This window comes from Tympanuchus pallidicinctus, unplaced genomic scaffold, assembly GCF_026119805.1.
Source record: "Tympanuchus pallidicinctus isolate F22 unplaced genomic scaffold, pur_lepc_1.0 scaffold15, whole genome shotgun sequence".
NCBI classification, from domain to species: Eukaryota; Metazoa; Chordata; class Aves; order Galliformes; family Phasianidae; genus Tympanuchus; species Tympanuchus pallidicinctus.
Genome location: NW_026294669.1, coordinates 8,896,403 through 8,913,074, shown reverse-complemented (window position 1 = coordinate 8,913,074; position 16,672 = coordinate 8,896,403). Strand labels below are relative to the sequence as shown.

Sequence of the window (16,672 nt, the reverse complement as noted above, 5' to 3'; positions counted from 1 at the left end):
TGCTGGGAAGGGATCTGATTCTTCCTTGTGAATACATTTGGGGCAAGAGGCGGGCAGAGAGAAGAAGCCTCAATATGCAGTGCTCTCTAACTTGCTCTCAGTTCCCTTCCCACAGAGCAGCCAGCCCCCTATTCCTCCCTGCCCATCTCCTGCCTGCAAAGTTTGGCATTTATCAGTCACATTTTTATGAATGTCCAAAGCCCACCTTGTCCCCATGGAGAAAAGCACACCTGACTTAAAAGTTAAGAAAGCCTCTTGGCTGTCCTGGTTTTGTGGCAGTGACAATCAGCCTTTTTGTTTATTTGCAGCAGCTGTTTGGCTGATCAAAACCAGCTGGCTTTGTAAACCCAGGCTGTTGACATGTGCAGAACCTATTAGGTGCTGAAGCAGATCAGGTGAGCATGGGTGGGGTGGCCTTGAGAGGGCTGTCCTTATCCTCCCTGCTAACCAGACCCAGCTTTTATGCCTGTTACATTCTAATGACTCACACCTGAGCAAGTTCTCCTGCACTTATGTGAAAAACAAACACTGTGACTTTGTCAGAGAGAACTCCTTTTCTGATAGAATTACAGTCATCAGCATCCACTGCTGCTATAAGCAGCTCCAGGGCTTTCAAATCCAGGAAAGGATAAGTTTCTCTTGGCTATTCTGTGTCCCCACTCAAAACTGCCACTGAGACAGTCCAGGCACCTGAACCTGCCACATAAAGCAGGCTGCAATAGCCACGTGTGGCTGCTTTCCACAGAGCCGTGATTGCACAAACCCCGAGGACAGCTCAACAGCAGTGCCAGCTCTCCAATTAATGTCACGATGTACAGGCAAATGTGTGCATGCCCAGCCTCAGGCTGCTGCTCCCCATGGGTGTTCCCCGCATCCATCTGCCTGCTTGCCCTCTGCCAACCTCACCCCTGCCACCTTCTGTGCACCAACCAAATGGTCAGTGCAAGGTCAGAGTGGAAGCTACAGGCACAGGACCCATTTGTAACTTAAAGTTTTCACTTCAATTTAGATGAAACTATTGCTGTTTGCAATACTCAAAAATTCTGTCAGCTAAGAACACCTTAAGGGAATTCACCCTTCAACAAGAAAGGTAGCGATAAGACAAGGAAGAGATAGTAGCTCCATAGATTGAGGGTTGGACTTGATGATCTCTGGAGGTCCCTTCCAACCCCTACAATTCCCTGATTCTGTTATTTAGGTTAGATGTAAGGAGGAAATGCTTCATGCTGGAGGTACTGAGGCAATGGCTGCCCAGAGAACTTATGAATGCCCCTTCCCTGGAAGTGTTCAAGGGCAGGCTAGATGTGATCAGGTGGGGGTTGTTTCTTACCCATGGCAGGGGGATGGAACTAGATAATCCTGATGGTCCCTTTCAGTCCAAACCTATCTATGGTTACCTGATCGTTGCATGAATTAGGTCCAGAAGCCAATGCTTTGGTGAGTGTGTCCTCACCTCAGGGCCAGAGGAGTCAGCAGGACTGGGCAGCTGAGAAGTCTTGGGGTGCAGTAAAATGGAAACTCCTCCTCATCTCCAAAGGAGATTTTCTTCATAGTAAAAGAGAGAATAAAGTTAAGAGGCCCAGAGGAGCTACGCAGCCAGGGAAAGCACAAAACGTGGTAAACAAGCTGAGAGTGCAGGAAACACCCCTAGAACCAGAGCTTGCATGCCTTGGCTGTACTCAAACTGTACAACTTACATCAGGCTCCCAGCTTTAGCTTCATCTTCAGGAGGCTGTTTTTCACATATTTCCTGGCATTTTATGTGGGCTCAGGATGCAGGTGAGATGATGAAGCTGACAGCAGGTGGGCTGAGCATATGCCTACCTCCAAAACTATCCCTACCCTTCCCAAAAACACTGACACTGTCTTCAATCTATGAGTCACTGTGTCACTCTGCTTGTTGTGGATCTGGGTGCTTCAGAGCTGGCCCCTGGGCAAGAATAGCACTTGCAGGCTGAGCCTCAGAGCCCAGCAGAAGAGAGCTGGTGGGATGTGGATGGGGGGATCACAGGCAGAGAGAGGGCAGGGAAGCAGCTCCATAGCACAGAAGTGGGAGAGAAGGCTGCTCTGATAAGGAGATGTGGAGGGCTGAGAAGTGACATATGGCAATTTGCAGGGAGTCATGGATGTCAGACCATATAGGGGAAAAGAAAGACACTGCTTTGTCCTGCCTTGCTTCCATTGACATGAGAAGCTGTAATACAGTCCATCGTTCCAGTTTATCAGTTGAATACGGCTCTTGCAATGCACTTATCCCCTTTCCCTGGTGTTGGAGAGACAGACCCCCACCTGCGGGATGATCCTAACCAGTGTCCCTCTGGCTGGCAGGACAGGTGGCGCACAGACCCCCGCTGCCACCTCACCCCACCTCCTTCCCTCCCTTCCTCAATTCCCCCCCCCCCCCGTCCCTCCCACGAGGTGAAGCTCGATCCGTTTCCAGCCCCGAGAGGGACCCCGCCGGGCCGGGCACAGGGCGCATCCCCGCGCTGGTGCCGCCTCCCCGGGGGCAGGACCGATTCGGGGCCACGGGCCCTCGCAGCCTGACGCCCGTTTCTCCCGCAGGCGCCGGGGGCCGGGCCGGAGGCGGTGCCGGTAACCGGGCCGAGCACAGCAGCATGTCGCCGCTCCGCGTCTGCATCGTGGGTTCGGGAAACTGGTGAGTGAAGGGAACCTTTTTCCTTCCTTGCTTCCTTCCTTCCTTCCTTCTCCCATTTTCTCTTTTTTTTTTATTTTCTTTTTTCCTTTCTCGCTGCCCGTCCCTCCGCCTCCTTCAGGCGCATCACGGGATGCCGGGGGCCCGCACAGCGCCGTGCCGCTCTCCCCTGCCCAGCAGCGGGGCCGGGGTCCGCAACAGGTTCCGGCGGGGGTCGGGCGGCGGGGTGCGGGTCTCCATGGTGCTGAAAGCGGCAGCGCTCACCGCGCCGCTCCGCCGCCCCCGGCCGGGGCTTGTCCCGTGTTAACGCTCCGGGCACCGACTGGCTGCACCGGTCTGGCATCCCTGCTCTGTTAAAATAATAACCTAGAGGGAAGAGGAAATTCTGCAAGCAGCTGCTCTTAGCTCGGGGCTGGGAGGGTCTGTTTGTATTATAACCCAATTGGGAATTGTCAGACTGCTCGCATGCAGCAAATGCAAACAGAAGAAAGAAATGCAGAAGCCAATGAGAATTGGAAAAACATAAGGCTTCTACTTAAGTGCATGAACTCCAACACTGAAAGCCTGGCACCAGCGCAGTGTGATCCCAGGGAGAATGAGAGCTGAGCCAGTAGCCGTGTTTGTTTGTGGCAGAGTCCGTGCTGTTCAAATATCAGCCTAAAGTAGTTAGCAGAGCAGCAGCACTGCTCCTATTCCTTTGAAAGAACCAGGACTTGGGGTTCGTTTACCAGCATAACATATTGGCACTCTTCACTTTCATCATTTTTGGCAAGCAGTTTTGCACTTCTTCTCAGAAAGAGTGGTGATGCAGTGGCACAGGTTGCCCACAGAGATGGTAGAGTCATCATCCCTGGAGGTGTTCAAGAATTGTGGAGAAGTGGCACTGAGGGACATTGTTAGTGGGCATGGTGGGGATAGGTCAGGTTTGGACTGGATTATATTAGTGGTCTTTTCCAAACTTAAAGATTTTATATGCAGATATAGCCTTATCAAAGCATTGTGCTCAGCTTCACAGCTTGTCCTTGCCCCTGCTTATAGGAATACATCTGCTCCCGCTTAGTCCTTTTTGCCTAGATGAAAGCACTGCTTGCAAAAGCTCCTTGGCACTGACAGCCTCCACTGAAATCAGTAATTCTTGTCTCAGTGGACTTTGCATCTTACTTGCAGTTTGTATAACCTAAGCACAAATAAAATGAACAACATGTATGTGCGTGTGCTTGGGATTAGCAAACAGGTAATTCTTTGGATTGTTTTTGTGCAAGAAGGGCAAGCTTCTGTAGAATTTTACGTACCTGACAGCTTACTAGAAGCAAATACAAAAAAAAAAAAAAAAAAAATTAAATAGGAGAAGGAGTGGCTGCTTGTGATCTGCTGAGAGCGCAGCATAGTTATAGCCCTGCTCTTCACCTTCCTGCCATGCAAAACCAGCCCACTGCTTCTTAATTGCCCACACACATGACATGTTTATAGACCACACGTTCCTGTGCATGACACCTCTAATGCACGGTTTTTGACATGCAGCCATACCACTCCAGGAGCTCACTGCCACACAGCTGGATCATTGCTGCATCTCCTCCTCTGTCCCAATGGATACAGCCCTCCCTGTCATTTCTGCAATAGCATTTCCTCAAATGCCACTGTTACCATGTCATTCTAGCACTTGAATCCCTCTCATGCCACACTCTTCTTCCTCATCCTTAAACACAGATGTCCAAGCCTACGCAAGTTGCTAATTTTGCTTCCAAGATTCTTAAGAGCCATGGCCAAACGTCTGGCATTGTTGATCAGCCAACAATTACTCTCTTGCTACATCCTCAAGCAAGCATCTCACACCACTTCCCAGGCTGCTCCTTCACCATAAAACATTCTCAAAAGCCAGTTAGTGGTTTTCCTTCAGAATGTAGTTTAGAGAGCTGATTTTCACCATGTGTACAGACTTGAAAAGAGGTGATACAAAATACTGGGAGCCCAGACCCCTGGACGGCTCAGTGCAGTCTGCTCACTTGTCCTGTCTGCGTTTATCTCTTGCTTCCTATGGATATGGATTCCTATGGATAGACTGTAAAGTCTTTACGAACGAGAGAAATGTTTTCTCTAGTGTTTAAATCACACCTGTTTAAGCCTCTCTGACAGTACAGGTAATCTCAGCACAACACAGAAGAATGCTTTCCTTTGGCAAACACCATTTCCTTACATTCCTCCTGAATATTTGGGTGTCAGTTCAGACAACTGCACTCGAGCCTTTCCTGCAGCTCAGAAACGTGGCTGACATGTGATGCAGCGTGTCGCAATGGCTCATGTCAGCCACAGAAGTTCAGCAGCTCACGCTGGCTTACTAAGTCAACACAGTCAGGAGAATCAGGGCTGATGCAGTTAAGTAACACAAAGGCTACACCACATCTTGTAGCTGTCAGCCCGGCACAGGAAGGGTTCTGTTTATGTGAACTGTTGTCCAGTTATCTGTTTGTTAAAAGTACAGGTTTATTTCATTGTCTCACTCTTTGGAACATAAAAGCTCTTCTTATATTCATTTGGACTCTCTGCAGTAAAGAGCTAGCTTTAACTAGACACGTGTCTTTACCATGCACAGATGGCCAGGCTTTTTACAGAGCTGTACAGAAAGATGATTCAATAGTCATAAATTAGGCTGTGGAGGCTCCAACTGGATACTTAGAGTTTAAAAAAAAAACAAGCTATGAGAATGCTAAAGCACTGGGACAGGTTATCCACAGAGGAGAGAAGGTAGTCCCTGAAGAGTTTTTAATACTCAACTGAACAAACCCAAGTGACCTGATCCTAACTAAGGGCTCTTCTTGCTTTGGAGACGACTTCTTTGGTTCATTCCAACCTGATAGTCAAAAGGTTTCATGGAGCCCTTTCAGCTCTAATTTTCACCAGTTCCAATGTATTTTCATATTTGCATATGTGAAAGAGGGGGTCTTATTTAAATTACACTTAATGAAAAAGTGGCATTTTCACTCACTTTCTAAATGGAGTTCTCAGTCATCTATGAATCTTCACTGAATGGTTTTAGAGAGAAAAAATAGCGTGGCAAAGTCTTTAGCATGCAAGTGTCCTTGGTTTTGTTTGCACAAGCAGACCTTCCATGCCAAGCCTGTGTAGTCTACTAAACACTGGCATCACAGACAAAGCAATTCTTCTTTCCAACTCTGAGCAGTGGGGACTGTGAGTTTTCGATGGCCCCATTAAAACAGCGCGCTGCTTTTTGGACTGTATTGTTCCATAGCCATTTCCCCTAATGGCTACTAAGTGCCTTTAAACATTAAACCTTGTCTCCTCCAAGTTCCCAATTCCTTTAAGAGAAATCAAACAAAAATACTGTGGTTTATGAAGGTACCTTTAAAGTAATATGTCTTCAGCTCAGTGCTTATGTGCTTTCTTACTGGTACACATTTATGGTACTGAGACACAAGTCAGCCTCAGCTCAGGCCTCGGTTTTGATTTCTGTTGGAGAGCAGGGGAAGATGACCAGGGCACAAAACACCTTACAGATAATAGGAACGTACTATGAACACATGAGCGCTCTTGAAATAAAGGTTTACCCTGAAAATGTTTACTTTACCATTACAAAGAACCAAAACAAAACAAATGACGTTTTTTGCTGGTTTGGTTTTTGTTGATTTTTTTTTAAGAAAAAAAAAAAAAGATGGCTGCTCAGGATACAGTATGCAGCCAACACTCTGGTAACGTGAAAACTTACCTCAGCGGGATTTCTTTGTGGTTAAAGATTAAAACAAAGCCCTTCTTCTTTATTACCTATTGAGCAATTAGCCTTGTACAAAGCTTCCACATCAGAAATAGAGTTGAGCAAAGTTACCTCGTTGGTTTCCCTTTGAACTGCTCACAGCGCAGACCTCACTGGACTTTGTCTGGGATGCACTTTATGCTACAGAAAACTGAACATATCTGAATCCTGCTCACACTCCTTATTGTGCACATGTGCCAAGTGGGTCAGAGGATAAGAATGCTGTCACTGGAGCCCCTCTTTCAGTTGTGTTAGGTACTCCAGAAACCATTATAGTGATCATTAGAACCACATCTCAAGAGAAACCATCAAGTTTGTTTTGTTGTGACTCCTTACCATTTATCTCTTACATAAAACCCTTATTGCAGCTATTTAGTTATAGCTAGGGAGCTGGCATCTATCTGTGTTAGATGCAATGCACACAGGCTGTCACAGCAGGATCACCCGGGGTACTGCATTGCTTTACATTTGTTGGTTTTTATATTAACAACAATAATCTGAGGAGCAATAGATATTTAATTACAATAGTGCATTTTTAGCATCCCACTTCCACTCTGCAATCTTTCATATGACTTCAGATTCTTTATTACATCTAGTTCTAATTGCTATGATTTTAAACTGAGTTTTTTGCTTTTATATAGAATAGTGAATAAACCTTTCTGATAATCTTGTAAGCATGTGAACAGCTTGATAGCACAGAACTTTTATGAGATACTATGTTGAAAGCAATTTGTGTTTCCAATTGGCAATTTATTTTTTTTTAAAAGGGGATCAGCCATAGCAAGAATTGTTGGCAAAAATGTCCAGAAGTCCAACAGATTTGATTCTACTGTCAAGATGTGGGTATTTGAAGAGATCATCAATGGAAGAAAGCTCTCAGAAATAATCAACCAAGAACATGAGAATGTGAAGTATCTCCCTGGATACAAGATGCCCCAAAATGTGGTAAGTTGGAAAAAAAAAAAAAAAAAAAGTCACTTTTTAAATATACATTTATAAGGAAGGCAACACTGATTCATTCTGGTTTGCCACCTAATTCACTCCAGTATTACAAGTATGAAATATAACCCACTTCTGTGACCTCTGCTTGTCTTCTGCCACACAACTTCAAACACCCACTGTGCCAAGTACAGGTACGTAACGTGCCATCCTCCTCTCCAGCACAAATCAGCATCTCTCTGCCTGCTATTCCTCAAGCTATGTCTACACAGAGCAGACAGATTTCAAACCCACAACATCTTCTGGATAAAAAGGGAAAGCTACTGCTCTCCCTTCTTCTAAAAAAGGAAATCAACAGCGTGACTAACAGCCATGGCTTACAAGGAGATGAGCAGGGAGCTATTGCTTCTTGGGTGATTTCAGGATAGCAGTGCATTACTACCATTAATAATGCTTCAAATTCTACCAAAATATAAGGTATGTAATTTTTGCATACATTTGAAATACCAAATTATACCTTGCTACTTAATCAGCCTAGATAATTCAATGCTACTGAAGCAAAGTGAGGCTTTCAGGCTGTTCGAGATTTTGTCAAATGTCAGTAAATTAAAGAAAGTAGCACTGTAGCATTTCTAGAACAGCTGAGAACAGCCATAGTTGTAAAGGGAAGTTAAGATGCTGCACATGGTGGGTCTCCATGCCTGGAGAGTGGTTATATTTAGTACTATGTTTCACAGTACTATGTGCTGGGATTGCATTTTTGCACTCCCATGATTTGAACTTGGCACACAGTTCTCCCTGGGTTCAGATTGAATTGCCATTGTTATTTTCACAGTCCTGGAACAGATCAACAAGCTTGTTTTCATCATCTGAGAGCAGCCTCAACACATCTCTAGCAAAGTCTCTGAGATCTCTACAGCATAGATCAAGTGGCTGCACTGGAGGAAGGGCCCCTCACATCTTCATCTCCAACTGAAAAATAATTTTGACATCTCATTGTTTCTCCACTTTTTGGAGAGACAGAAAACCTCTCTGCACAATTCTAGTGATGCAACCCCTCTGTCCTGTTGCTGTTTTCCTTTCAAGCAGCCTTTCTGGCAGCAATCCTGATTCTTCAGTGAGGAGCCCCACTTGCTCTAAGGTTGCATACTGTAAGGCTGTGTGTCTCAGGGCAGTATTTTCTCCAATTGCAAGAGCAGACTTAAATTCCCCTCCTGTTTCCTCAGTAATCTGGCTATAATTATTGTTCTAAGTAACACTAGCATTTAGAGGAAGGTACAGCTTGCTGGTTTTTAAGCACATTGCCTCAATGGTATTACTTTGCAAGGCGTGAGAATTCTCACCTGGTGCGAGGGGGCTCATTTTCCTTGTTACGCTTGTCTCAGGTGGCTGTACCAGATGTGGCTGAAGCAGTGAGAGGGACAGACATCTTAGTGTTTGTCCTACCACATCAGTTCATCGGACGAGTCTGTGAGCAGATGGCAGGTCACATAAAGCCTGGAGCATTTGGGATTTCACTCATCAAGGTAGGTTGTTGTCTCCATAAGAATCAACCTGTAAGGAGTAAATACGTTCAACTAAAGGATAGGCCCTCAGCTGCACGCTCTGCATAAAATAAGCATTTCTTTCTTCTAGAGTGGAAGCTCACAAATACTCCAGTAGTCTCTCTGCTGTTCATGTGACCAGAGAGTTGAAAAGATTGGGCAATCCCACTGTGCCAAGTAACCACCATTATCAGTCATCTTTAGCCTGGATTAGTTCCCACTCAGGCCAGCACAGAGGTGAAAATGCAGAGAGAGGGCTGCATGAGCTGGTGCTGCTGCCAGGAAAAATGTTCCAACTTCAGCCTCTGTTAACTCTTAAATAGAGAGAGCACAGGGTCTACGTGCCTGTCCTGGGTGCATGCAAAGCTGTTTGTGGAAACACTGCACAGAAATATTAATAACTTTGCAGAATTGGAACATTTCCCATTTGAAAGGAAAAGGGCAATCGCTTTTTAAAGGCTAGAGCTGCCAGATTATCACTACATTAAGGGGAAATTCATATTTTATGAGAATCTCAAACTAAAAGTTTAAGGCAAAATGCAGAAATATAGTCCGCCGCTTCTACTGACTGTATTAAAATTCAACTTAAAACTGAAATATCAGAAATTTAATTGAAGTTCTCAGACAGTAATATCAGATCTTTCCTTTTTGATTTTCCCTATCAAAATTATCTTGCAAGTAGCAGCTCGTAGAGGGGATGTTGAGGAGAGTAAGGACATTGCTGAAAATCTACTCCTTTCTTCAGCTTCAGAAGAACTATGACAGCTCAGTACACTCCTTATACCAATGAAGCATTAAGGTTAATAGCTCAAATCTTGCTAAAGAAGCCACTGCTTGTAAGCTTATTTTAAAAATATGGCTCTATACCACAGGAGTTTAACACAAAGGAAAAATGCAGCACAGAAAGACATCTCAGGGCAGCAGCACTGCATGTGAGCCCTGTTTCAGGGTTAATGTTATTGCAGCTTCTCCCTGAACTTCCCTTGAATTTGTGCTTAAAAGTACAAACACAGAGCATTTGGCTCTAATGGCTAATGCTAGCAAATACAAGACCCCAAATCTCCCAAGTACAGCCAGGCAGACCTGCAGGCAATTGGACACCTCCTTTAACAGCACTGCTGCTGCTGTCATTTACCTGTACTTAGCTTTTGCTGTTGCCTTTTCTCAGGGGATTGATGAGGGTCCTGAAGGCCTGAAGCTCATATCTGACCTCATTCGAGAGAAGCTGAAAATAGAAATCAGCGTGCTTATGGGGGCCAACATAGCCAAAGAAGTGGCTGATGAGAAGTTCTGTGAAACCACCATTGGTAACTATCGCAAAGGGCAATTTCATCTCCTGTCTGTGGCTTACCCTCACCTATGGCAGGACAGTGTCTGCAGGCAGCAGTGGGAGGCAGCCTGCAATGAGATATGTTGAGGTTCTGCACGATGCCATATGTGCAGTGTGTGCTGAACTCATCCGGGTGGAGCAGTTCCCTTTCCAGAGAGATTGGTGCTGGTGGGATCAGATCCCAAATGACAGCAGGTTCCAGTAGTGAGGCTGTGAGCTAATTTCATCCATTAAAAAATTACAGCATAACCCCATTCCTATTCGAGTTATCAAAAGCTACCTGTCTGTAAAGCCCATTGCTGAGTACTGGGGCAGTTGATACACTGTGCAGTTTGTCTAGGAAAGTGTAATCAGAAGCTCAAATCCCCTGAGGTGTATTTCTCCATCTTTGTATTTCTCTATTTAATAAGAGCAGCAGTAACATTCTGTTCTTCCCTCCCTAGAACTGGGTCTCATCTGACTACAAGAGTTCACCCAGCAGTTTTAAAATCCATTCATTTCTGAAGTCAGCAGAAATTAGTTCCATTCTTCAATAGCTGGTGGAGATTAAAGAAAAAATTATTGCAATACTGTTCTTTTGCTGTGCAGAGGTTACAGTAATAGTGAAAACCATACCAGCTGGGCAGTTGTTGCTGGAAGAGAAACTAGATATGAATAGAATGAGACAGGATCAGGAAAGTTAGGCAATACTCATTTTCTTGGGGGCAGTTTAAGTTCTGCTGGCCCAGCTTTAAGCCATGACAGGGCGATAACTGTGCAGGAAGGCTCAATTGCCCCTTGCTTTTGGGGCCTCAAAGTGTTTCATTTCTCCTTATGGAAAGCCACAAAGCCCACTAGTAAGCAAAACCAAGAACGCTTACGCTGGCCTCCAGCAGCAGGAGCAAGCATCTCCTTTAGCAATGCCCAGTGTCTGTGACCACAAAATCCAAAGGTCCCTCAGCCCTTACTTCAGGTTTCATTTCATTGTGCATATTGCTGTGCCACCAAAACATCACAGATGCTCTAACTTCCATCCTTCCTTCACACAGGGTGCAAAAACGAGAAACAAGGACAGATCTTCAAAGAATTACTGCAGACTCCCAATTTCAGGATTACTGTAGTGCCTGACACTGATACAGTGGAGATCTGTGGAGCCTTAAAAGTTAGTGACTTCAAACTAATTTTTTTTTTTTTTTTATCAGGACTAAATTCTTACCCCTGCCTGTGCCTCTGTAAGCCGCATGGTCTAACATTAGTCCTGCTGCCTTATGATTGAGTGGGCATGGACAAAAACATGTAACATTTCCTGTGTCAGCTTTCCAATACAGAAGAAAAAAAAAAAAAAAAAAAAAAGAAAATTTGCTTAAAGATATAAAGCTGGCAAAGCATTTCAAAATAGCTGGATTTTTGAATTAATTTTTAACAGAGTCACCTCTGTTTCTGAGGGAAGAATTTAGTCCACTGTATTTTCTTGTATATATGTTGTAAACATGTGAAACAAAGATTTCTTCTACATACAATAATTCCAACTAATAGCTTACTTCCATATTTCAAGTAGTGACCCACTAGAAAGCATCAGAAGCACCACTCTGAGTTGGAAGCCTATCTGGATGGTGTGTAGCCATGCCCACAGAGATCCCAGGCAGGGTCAGAAGAAATACCACAGTCATCAAGTTTCCACGTCAGGGGCACTAGAGTGAAATTTGGGCTTCGTTTCTAAATGCGCCAAAATTGAACTCAGGCTACAACCTTTTGTAGTTTCTGTACAGTCATTTGTATCAGAACAATTCATCTTTCCTTGGAGGCGGGGTTTGATGACAGGTGAAGACTTGGTTTTGCTTAACCTAGTTATGAGTAAGGTATTTACACTCAAAGATTTTGCCTCCAGCTACAGGCTGGAGTTCATTCAGTTGTAAGGGAATTTTCTGCTCCCCTTGAAATCATTGTTTATTTTAGCAAAGGCATTGCCAAAGCAAAATCAGTGGCATTTCTAGTAACTTTTAACTCAAATACAACAAACCACGCTTCTGTAGGGGCAGCAAATTAAAAGGTGGGGAGAGGGACATGCAGGACAAGGTGAGGAAACGGGAAGATTTTTAGGATCCGAATACATTTGTTTAGAGCTGTAGGAAAGGCCAATTCTACTGACCATCCTTGCAGGCAAAAACAAGGTTTGGTCTACTGCAGTGTCAGAATATAGAACCAGTGAACTACAAACTAACAAAGAAGAGCTAGAAGGCATGTCTTCATTCAGGTTATTTTGAACAGTTCAAACAGAAATGAGCCCCAGCTTGGAACTAGCAGGAAAAAAAAAAAAAAAACATTAATTGCACGTTGCTACATGATTGCAATACTACAGTATTACAATACTACAGTATTACACAAGCTGCTCTGAGATTTGCCCACTGGAATAACAGTGGGTGCTTTATAAAATCCAACAAAATCAAGCAGCTTTTGCTTGAAATGTAAAAAGACACCTGCCTTCCTCAGAACAAATTCATAGGCATCGTGTTGTGTTAAAGAACTGTGGAGATGAGCCCCCGAGGGCCATGGTTAGTGGGCATGGGGAGGGGGGAGGAGGAGTTGATGGTTGGACTGGATGACTTTAGTGGTCTTTTCCAACCTGAATGAATCCATGGCTCTATGAACCTGGGGCCCATCCTGCTGAACCGAGTGGAGGCACACTGTGGAATTTTCTTAAAGCTTGCTCTGTATACCCTGATGAACTACACGTCTTACCTGATGGTTGCCTTTTTGTCTGTCCTGCATGGAACTTTTTAGAACATTGTAGCAGTAGGAGCTGGCTTCTGCGATGGACTGAGCTTTGGTGATAACACGAAGGCAGCAGTGATCCGTTTAGGCCTTATGGAAATGGTGGCCTTTGCCCAGATCTTCTGCAAGGGATCTGTGTCAATATCCACTTTCCTGGAAAGCTGTGGGGTTGCTGACCTAATCACTACCTGCTATGGAGGACGCAACAGAAAAGTGGCAGAGGCCTTTGCTCGCACAGGAAAAGTAAGGAGGATTTTGAAATATTTTAAGCTTAGAAAAAAGAAAAATGAAATTGTTTGTTTTCATAAAGGCACTGTTAGCTGTTTACCTTTTTGGTAACTGCTGATGTTACAGAAGTATTCCCTCTGATCCAAGTAATCTCTCTTCTAGTCCATTGAGGAATTGGAAAAGGAGATGCTGAATGGACAAAAACTACAAGGTCCTCAGACTTCAGCTGAAGTCTACAAGATTCTGAAAGAGAAAAATATACTTGATAAGTAAGTGTTTTGATTTAAAACAAAACCTGACTCACCGGGTATGGCCACAAATTATGAACAATTCCTAACCTCCTCCTTGCAATTTGTGGTCAGCTGTCCTGTTCATTTCCATAACAACTGCTTTCTACATCTTGGGCCACCTTTAAATTCAGCCAATTTCCTCATTGCCATGATCAGTAGAATAGGATGAAGGTAAAACAACAACAAAAGAAACAAGCCACAGACATATAATACACCAAAGAAGTCCAAACGAACTACCCAGATATCACTGGCTCACACCATGCAAGATTGAAACACGTAGATGGAGTAAGGTTATGAATGTGATCTGTGGCTCAAAGGATTTATTATTCTCATTATACCACTATCACAACTTGCAATACTGCTCCCAGTGCAAACAATCTCAATATAAAAATTCAGGAGTCTGCTCATGAGCAAACTATTTTACACACATTGAACAATACGTGCAGATACCAAAGCCTCAGTGCCACAAAAGAAGCCAATAATTCAGTTGAAGTAATACTTTAATTATTTGGATGGTAATATAGGATTTATAATTTGAAGCCTGTCCTACTTTAGCAGTACATAGATTTATTTAAAATGATAAATCTATTAGAATCTAGACAGATACAGAAATTCTAAGTAGTACTGCCTTTAAAAAAAAAAAAAGAAAACCATTAAGGCATTTTCTTTTCCAGTCTTTGTCTTTCAGACAGCAGTAATGAACACAAATTTATGCATTTTACACAAAGAAAGGAAAAGGGGATATGCAAGTCAGGGTTTTTCAGTAAACAAGAGCAGAGGACAACTTTGTCTCTAAAACAACTTCTCTTTTGTCACCTCCAAAGTTGTCCTTAAGCTCCCTTGATTGTCCTAACCTCATTCCTACTGGTTTGTCTTCATGTTGCTCATTTATAATCTTCCAATCGAGGTAAAAATTTTACTGTAGCACAGTTTCTAGAGAAATAAAACGTTTTCGGATACTTTTCTTCTAATGTAAGAAACAACAAAGAAAGATAAATGCTTTTTCCGTTACAAACAAAATGTGTTTGTGTCAACTTTCAAAACTATTTTTCTTTTCCCATGCTTCTGTTAGGTTTCCGTTGTTCACAACCATCTACAAGATCTGCTACGAGGGTGAATCGATCCAGAATTTCATCTCTTGCCTGCAGAACCACCCACAGCACGTTTAGGAATTGGCTCTCCACACCTGGTTGTGTTCTCATCTTTGCAGGACTTTATCCACTCCACAGCAAATAAAGTAGACAAATAGGTTGTGTGGCAACGCTTGCTGTAAGAGCAACACAGAATGTATTTCAGTATCCTCGTTCTGGGGGTGAAAATCTGCCTTCCAACGTTATACCCACTGAGCAGGAAAATGTAAAAATCTGTTTTGCTTTGAGATAGCAATTTGAGCACTTGCCTGCAATTTCGTGTTGGTTGAAGACAGCGCCCCTCATAACTTTTGTAACAGGAGTTCAATTTAGTTCTCGTGGACCTCAGCACGTTGCTTTCTAATAGTTGTTACAGAACAGCACAAGATGCAGAAAAGTTCAAGAATGCTTCAAAACAGGAATGAGAGTCAAAAGGTCCTACAGCAATAAGATGCAGCCACGTGGGCCAATACGGGATTCATAATTCCCCTCAAACACAAGTAACATAACATTTTGTATTTTGAGATGTCTAGTCCTTCCTTGAACATTTCCCATTGTAAGGCACTTTGGAAAAACAGGTATTGCTGCTGTGCTGAGACACACATGAATGTTCAGCGGAGGTACAAAGAAAAGAGTTCCAGGGGTGGGGGAGGAAGGAAGGGCCTTTTTTATTCCGGACACAAGGAGCCTCCAATAGTAATCCGATTTCCTTACATCTATGGTATTGTTGAAAAACAGGAGAAGAAAAATGAAAGGAGAATGACCCAAAACATTCATGTGAGTGTTAGCACTTCTGAACAAGTGTTACCCACCGGTATTCGTAGAGGCTGGGAGGGGAAAGCTGAAGAAGAGACAGCTGGGACACACGCACAGCTCAGCCTGCAGCCCGTGCAGCGCTGTCACCCTGAGGACGCAGAAGCAGCAATGGAACACTCTGCGTTCCCTGACTCTGCAGACATGCACAAAAATCGACCGCTACAGACGCACAGAATTCCTTATCCAATCAGATCCGAAACCGGGCTGCATTTCAGCTGCACCAGGAAACCCCCAGGACTGACACAACTGAACGGCATTAGTCTTCCCATGGACTGCACCACAGCAATGCCCCGAACCCACTGCAGAGTGGGCAGCATTCCTGAAGGGAGACAGCTCTCTCTGCTTCGAGTTTTACACACCGACTGGTTCTACAACCAGTTTTTAATTTTGTTACCAATGGCATTCATTTTAGGAGCATCCAAGTTTTCTAAACTACATCAGGTAACTTTACCCAGCTGATGTTTTTCAGAGCTAAAGCCAGTTGTGAAATAAAGAGCATCACATTTTCTAAGCTTTAATACCCTTTAGAAAGATTCATATTCAGAAAGAAGGCAAGCAAAATGGAAGAGTAACCTACTTTTGCTTTGCTTTATCTGATTTTCCAGAAGAGCAGAGGGAAACACAAGGGGTTTTTTAATCTGTATTCAAATGACAAATTGGTTTGAAAAATAAACCAAAAAAAGGTTACCAAACCCTCTTCATGCTATATTTTAGAGGAATATTACCGTCTTTCATGTTTATCAGATTTATATATCATTGTGTATCAAATATAAAAATAAGTAATTAAAAAATAATAATTAAAAATCTAAGTCTTACAGCTAGGAAAGCTGGCTCAGCTGGTGGGAGCGTGGCTGCAGCACCCTGGTCCCTGCTGGGCAGCAGCAAAGGTTGACTGTGTGGAGGCAGCAATGGAGCCCATACGAAGACCCTGGGCTGGAGGAATGAGACTGCAATATCAAGAGAGAGAGAATTAAATACTGTGCAGTCCTTAACGTGTCAAATATACATGAGGGTGGGATAGAGAATTCATAAACCTCCTTATTTCATGGGTGAGCTGAAATTCTCTACCTCATTTCTGAGCATCAAACATTTGACTGTCAAAGTTTCAAACAATACTTTCTCAAAGTGATCAATAAATGCAAGCTTGATGTAATTTCATTTAAAAAAAACTCGCATAAAATAAATGAATGTTCTGACACAGTCTCTATTGTGCCTATTGTTACCT

The 16,672-nt window shown here is 43.6% G+C and overlaps 1 protein-coding gene across 1 annotated transcript; it reads left to right on the top strand.

The window, feature by feature from the left end:
* Positions 1-2,281: 2,281 nt before the first annotated feature.
* Positions 2,282-16,647, top strand: LOC128076772 (glycerol-3-phosphate dehydrogenase 1-like protein). Its single transcript, XM_052674914.1, is given in 9 exon segments — positions 2,282-2,340; positions 2,342-2,656; positions 7,187-7,364; positions 8,744-8,884; positions 10,071-10,209; positions 11,261-11,373; positions 12,993-13,226; positions 13,374-13,480; positions 14,574-16,647. Coding segments are annotated over 9 exon segments (1,368 nt in total). The 5' UTR covers positions 2,282-2,296; the 3' UTR covers positions 14,671-16,647.
* The last annotated feature ends 25 nt before the right edge of the window (positions 16,648-16,672 follow it).